This window comes from Acyrthosiphon pisum, chromosome X, assembly GCF_005508785.2.
Source record: "Acyrthosiphon pisum isolate AL4f chromosome X, pea_aphid_22Mar2018_4r6ur, whole genome shotgun sequence".
In the NCBI taxonomy this organism is placed as follows: domain Eukaryota; kingdom Metazoa; phylum Arthropoda; class Insecta; order Hemiptera; family Aphididae; genus Acyrthosiphon; species Acyrthosiphon pisum.
In genome coordinates, this window is record NC_042493.1 from 126,290,618 (window position 1) to 126,297,878 (window position 7,261).

A 7,261-nucleotide genomic window follows, 5' to 3' on the forward strand; every position below is an offset into this window, starting at 1 on the left:
GCTTAATGAGTTCATTAGAAAACCAAATAAAGGATTAAAATTTTAACTATTTTTATAAATTTTATTTAAACAAATCTATTATAAATAAGTTTTATTTTTAATCAAAATTATCATAATTTAGATTAGTACTGAGTATTGTTATCCATATGATATAATAAAAAAATTTGTATCATTTGATTTGTTCAAGTTTTGATCAAAGTGAAATAATTTTGACTTAGACCACAAGAAAAGTTTTAGATCTATATTAATATGCTTGTTTACTGAATATTTATCCGTGATAGCCAAAATCATTAATTATATAGCATGATGTAGAATTATATAGAAGTAGCAAATAACTAATGTTTTATTCATTTTCAAATTATATACAATTTAATTTTTATACAATATTATTTGTATGTATAAAAATATTTACCGTAACGAATCCAGTTCTTCTGTGGTTATAAGTTTATAGCTTTCATTGATCAATGGATTAAGTGTGATTATTGGTTCTACAATGATTCTACAATTTGGACATGAGTGTTCCTGTGTCTCTGATCTTTGGACATAAAATAACACAAAAAATTAAATTTTTTCAAACAATAAGCTTATATTAAATGGTTCACCTATAAAACCATTCCTCAATACAATCAAGGTGGAATACGTGTCCACATTTTACAAAGCAAGACGTAGATTCTCCTAAAGGTTCAAAACAAATTGAGCAAGAGAAGATTGTCACTAAAAAAAAAAAATAATTAATTAAATTTATATCAATTATATCAATTATATTATGTACATTATTGAAATGAATAAATATTAATATAAATGTAGCTTGTCACGATCACGAACTTGGTAACTTTGGTAAAATCAATGATATAGGTACGTAGAAATTAAACTTAATAATAATATTAACTTATTATTAAGTTTAATATCTATGATGATGTCACATCATCGACATATTTTTCTTACATTAATACTAGCTGATCACGTGCGCTTTGTTTCACTTAAAAACCAACAACTTTAAAAAAAATATGACTGTTAACTCCTTTTGGGTGTAACTCGTTGCAGTAAGTGCAACTCGGCCACCCTAGTAGAAAATCCAACTATGTCGGATAACGTACAAAGTGAAAATCATCCACTAAATTAATTTCTGTGATTATAGAAGAAGACGTTAGAACGAATGATTATCAATTTTCTTTCTTCAATGTATCAATTATTATTGTATATTATGTAAAAATGTATAATAGCCATGGAAATGCCAGGAGGCATGTCCACCCCTTGCCGTCCCTTCCAATGGACGCCCTTAAAATCAGGCACTGACTACTGAGCGCCCAGTATATACAAATAATAAAAATGAAACCGATAGTGACACACAATACGCACAATGCGATTGACTAAAAATACAAATATTATATTGAAATATACAATAATTGACGGCACTAACCTGTTGATGGCGGCATGCTGGTATAATAAACTATTACTTGGCGGGGACCACCGGCGGCGACAAAAAAGTATAAACTAAAGCGTAGGTACTACAATGACGATTACCTATATTACAGTACGAGACCGAAAACGGAACAACCGTCGTGAATCAACTGCGCAAATCGTCCACGGGTACACAAACTAAAGACTCGGCGGCGCGTTGCGAACGACAAGGCGACAACGCGCGTTGAACAGTCGTGGTCGGGCGGTGGAGAATTCAATGACCCGACTGCAAAAACGAACGGCGTGCGGAACGAAAACGCAATAAAAGGCAATCGAATACGTCTAAACAATATTATAATGTCCGAGCGGTTTACTAAAATATTTATTGCTATCACAATAATTTTCACGCCACACGGAAACGCGTCGAAATCACGATTGTTATAGGTGATAACCTGGCGGAAAATGATAAGAATCGTGTAGGTGGTAAAAGTTCAATTGATCGCTGGACAATATTGGTCCCCGCATAAAAATGCCGTATGCGGACAATCGGTCCCCGTAATAATCTTATACTCGGACACTTGGTCCCCAGCCACGATGTAGAGAAGATAAGGTGACACCGCTTGTACAGTTGTACATAATATTCTGGTCGCATACTGTAATGTTAAATACATAGAAGATAGAACAACATAGAAGCGAAACTCGATCGGCTGATGTGTGAACTGTGAAGTGTTTACCAATGATCTGAAGTCCGAACAATGAAAGTACATCGACAACTGACAAGATGTTATACCAGTATTGAAAAACCGTTTCCGCCTAATTGGTAGGGTATTCTGCGCGGGGTCGGGTTGTTTTCACTGTTCACTTTTATCATAGATTACGTATGCCCCCCCCCCCCCCGGAAGACCGTGTTCCAGGCCACATCGTCCGATTCGGCCAATTCACGGAGTTTCATATCCTTGGTTAAATACTTAGTCAACATATTGTTTAACGATTTGGCAAGACGTAGAAGTATACTTAAATAAATACAAATAAGTAACCACTACAGTATTTACAGTAATTAATAATGTATAAACAATATGTTGACTAAGTATTTAACATAACAATGATCTTATTTGTCACTATAGTGTTCGTAATATTATAAAATTACATTTTAATTAGTTTCCATATTATTATATCACGTCTTTTAAACATTTAATCATTACCAAATTTATTTTTTTTTTTAACTTAGTTTTTTTTACACGGAGTTATAACGAAGTGTTTTTGGCGTGATAATAGTAGCAACACATAACAGCAGTAGTTACATGAAATAAAATAAAATAAAAACTTGCAAAGTAAGGCTCGGAAGTTGTATAAGGAAAAATATACATGTATATTATGCAGGAATAAAAACTGTAAAATATGCACGGAAAAATTTGAAATATGCAAAAAAAAATGTAATAAATAGGTACTCATCAAAATTCAAAATTATTCAAAATTCCAAAAACAAAACCATTTTATGTGTCATTAATTTTCACTAATAGAAACTTAAATATGGACATTAAATGTATAATAGGTACTTATGAGGATTCGATACCGTAATTTTCTGTTTTTGTGTAACATGAGGGGACATAGTACGTTTGATGTGTTTTTTTGCCAAACATACCAATTGATTTAATGAAGTGACAAGAATTCTGAAAACAGATTTGCATTTGTCGTCAAGTCTACTTAAAATTGACTTTCCGATTTTTTTGATATTATCTTCCAAATTCCTAAAAATGTCATATTAAAAAAGAGTATTTAAATATTTCATATATTTCAATTTTCGGAGAAGTGAAAATCAAAAATCAAAAATGTGGAAAAGTTGATTTCAAGTAGACTTGACGACAAATTTAAATATATTTTTAGAATTTTTATCGCTTCATTAAATCAATTGGTATGTTTGGCAAGAAACACGTCTAAAATACTACCTATGTGTTAGACAAAAACAGAAAATCACGGTATCGAATCCCCTTAAAATATGATGCAACACTGTATGGAATTTTAACATTTTATTGAACTGAAACATAAAGTTAAAAAAATACCTTAGAATAATGAATAGGTAGTACCTACATCGGAATACTGCACGACAGAGATTGAAATATGTGCATTAATCATTAATGCATCGAACCGTTGTCGTTACGTCATGGTTGGTCGGCGGACCGGTTGTTCGAACGCCGCGCGACGCTCGCCATGACGTGCCGTTTAACCAAATGTCTCTTTTATGATTTTTAATATTTAAAAAAACTAAACGTCATTTAGAAATTCTGATTCTTGCGTCGTCTTAAACACATAAAACTACACATTTATACATAAATTAAATTTCAAAAATAAAATGTTTAGGAGGGTAAATCGTTGTGAGAAGCGAGGAACTTTTACACGTATAAGATAGGCAATTACGATGAGTAGGGCCCAATGACGTTACACGTATTTTTTCAATTGCTCATAACTTATTGAATAATGTGAGTAGAAACGTAAAACCTATACGATTATCTTTAGAATTGAACATTCTTTCAAATAAAAAACTTATTATTTCTGTTGTGTGCTCCTTTAATAGTCCACTTCAACGATAACAATAAATACCTATATCCTATATTGCTATATACTATATACCTACCTAGATTAAACAATATTGAGTTATATATACAATATTATTATTAATATACAAAACTGATAATTTTTTTTAAAAAAACAGTAAATATGCACTTTTTTCCTAAAATATTAATTTCAAATTTTCTATTTTTAAAACTCACTATACAATTATTAACGCATGCCATAATAAAACTAAGTGATGAAATGCAAACAAACGGATTAGATATTTTATTTTTTTCAGTTAACGTTAGCGCGTTGATAAAGGTACATCTACCGTTAGCCGATGTCGACAATCGCACACGTTTCACAGTGTTCCAAAAAGAATCTTAGCAGAATACAATTATTTAATTATACAATTATTTTATTTATCGGATGCTTAATTCATTTTCAAACTCAATTTTTGCATTGTGCATTCATAAAGTGTTTAAGACCTAAAATCAATTTCTTAATTTCAACGCTATTTATTTGTATTTTTTTCGATTTTAAAAATGTTTCGTGTATGAGTAATTTTTTGATCATTTTTAACAATTTAATAGATATAATATTACAATAAACATATTATGTTTGAATAGAATATTTTGGTGTCGTTTGGTTTTATTGTGAATACTTTAATTTTTCTCTAATTTGAAAGTGCATACAAATATATTAGGTGCTATGTATAAATTGGGCCGTAACTTGCCACATACAAATTATATACTATTGTTTAGAGGACACTTTAAGATAAAAGAAAACAACGATTCTAAACCTTTACTAACCACTCCTATTTTTGGTATCCGTTAATGATAATGCCCTGTATATTCTAAAATATGAAATCGTGAAGTAGCCGCGCGTACTTACACCGATAGACCGCGCTATTCAGCTTCAAAACTATACTCTCACTTGTTATGTACCTTGGCACAATCCTTCATATATATATCACATTCAAATGGTCTGGTATACAGGGGGCACTCAGCACTAGCCGGCAGCACGGCTGGAAACCGTTGTAGTGTAGTGAGCGGGTTAGGAAGTTTGTCATATTGAGCTGCAGTAGTGTATAATTAAACAACTAATGCTGCTCGATAAGATATCTCCCTTCCACTGCGATGGAAACCCGTGAATGTAAGATTGAGAAGATTAATTCTCACCCTCGCCATATTTTTTTGTCGTCTGCCAGACAGCATTTTGTAATGATGATAATATTGTAATATTTTTATAATAACGTTCTACTAATAATATTCGTAATTATAATGTTATAATAATATTATTAAACAAAAATTTGCTATCTAGGCTATTAAAAACTTAAGACCAATATTTGGAATCAATTAATAATTTACTACATTAAACATGTACATCAAGCAGCATACACTGATTTGTCTATTTGGCAGCAAAAGGTTAGGTGAAAACATTGATTGTGGAGTTTAGATTACAATTAAAGTATATTCACACTAAGGAAATTATAATATGTACAATGTACATGGTTTGCAACTTAACGAGGTAAATGATATATTTTACACCAATTTAATAATATTTAGTAGCAATATAAAATCACTCACAGAAACACCCTGCACATATTTTATATTTTATTAATACGTTCTATATAAAACCCCAGCTCGAAGCTTCAATTTTTATACATTTTCATTCTACTACACTTAAATTTTGGAAATCATAAAATCGAAATTCTAGTATTTTATCAAAATAACTATAAAAAAAAAGGTGGTCAAGTGGATGTCGTTCTGCTGTACAGTAGATTACAAGTGGGTCACTGTATATGAATGGTATTAAATTTGAATTCAATGATATAATATCATTGTATAAGAAAAACGATTCTGAGTGAAGACGGTATGTCAGTCTAAGTATAAGACATAATATTATATATTTATGTCTATATGGTATTAAAAAAAAAAAAATTGACCTACAATAGGTACCTATAATAAATTCCAGATTAATCAATCCATTAGGTTCTTATTACGCGTTATACAACATCTAATATTATACAATCACAACAAAATAACTAAAATAGTGATTCTATAGATTTTTTAGTATGTAATTTCATCCAAATTTGAACTTAAAATGACTATAAACATAAACTGTGATTATGTATTTTTTAGATATTTTGGTAACAGAATTAACTACTTACGTGGAATCTTGTTTTAAATTTTCAATTCTTAGGTATAACAGTTGAATATTTTATACATTTTTAACTACTAAATAATTATTCAATTTTAAATTTGATACATTTTGTCAAAATTCGATCTGTAAATCCTTATAAAAAAAAATTGTGCCCATGTATTTTTAATATTTTTTCAACTGCTATTGTAACAATATATCAGGAGCCTTGTATTAATTTTTTACACTTTTTAGCCCATCAGATAAAACTTTATTGATATTTATAGAAAAAAAACTGAAAAAATTGAAAACTGACAATATCCGAAAAGAGTCAAATTATTTTCAAAATTGTATCGTATATAGAAAATGCTAATATAAGCACTCAGTGAAATTTTAAAGTATCTACAGTCATTCATTTTTTAATTACAAGAATATAAGAAAATTGTAACATGAGAAATCGAGTGATTATCAAATGTTGTAAAAATATGAATTTCAACGCTCATAAAAATTTAATTTGACTTGCTTGTAGACATTTTTTTTTTTGATTAGGTAGATATCTTATAAGAATCTTGTATTACATTTTATAACTTACGTCTAAAAAGAAAAATGTTTACGATTTTACTAAAAATAATTTGCTATTCGTGATTTTCCATATTTTGTCATTTTAACTTTAAATGCGATAAAAAAAAAAACTGTGACTATGAATTTTGATTTTGTCATCTGCCTTGAAACAATATGCTAGGAGCTTCTATTAAATTTTCAACCTTTTTTAACTAACAAATAAAACTTTATTGATATTTATAGAAAAAAAAAACCTTAAATAAATGGAAACTAAAAATGTCAGTACACATCTCAAAATAAGTCAAAAAATTTTGAAAATGTTATCATGTATAGAGAATGGAAATATAAACGACCAGTGAAAACTTCATGTATCTATGGTTATTCGTTTTAATGTTACACCAATAACCGAAATCGATTTTATGAAAAATCAATTTTGAATACAAATTCACGTTTTTTTTTTAATTTTTCTTTTGTTTTTCACGGCGCTTTTGAAAACTATTGGAAAAATTTTACTTTTGACCCCCCAAAGTACCAACTATATTCACTTTTCTATCAGAAAAGATACTGTTGAAGAAAATCTAAAAGGTGATGACAGACACAAAAAAAA

At 29.5% G+C, this 7,261-nt stretch overlaps 1 protein-coding gene across 1 annotated transcript; it reads right to left on the reverse strand.

Annotated features, from left to right (window-relative positions):
- Positions 1-408: 408 nt before the first annotated feature.
- On the reverse strand, positions 409-1,824 carry LOC100574844 (RING-H2 finger protein ATL5-like). The gene is made up of 3 exons (XM_008191413.3): positions 1,421-1,824; positions 603-714; positions 409-535 (listed from the first exon to the last, which is right to left on the reverse strand). Exons 1-3 carry the CDS (start codon positions 1,434-1,436, stop codon positions 409-411), a joined length of 255 nt encoding a protein of 84 aa, XP_008189635.1. The 5' UTR covers positions 1,437-1,824.
- Positions 1,825-7,261: the final 5,437 nt, after the last annotated feature.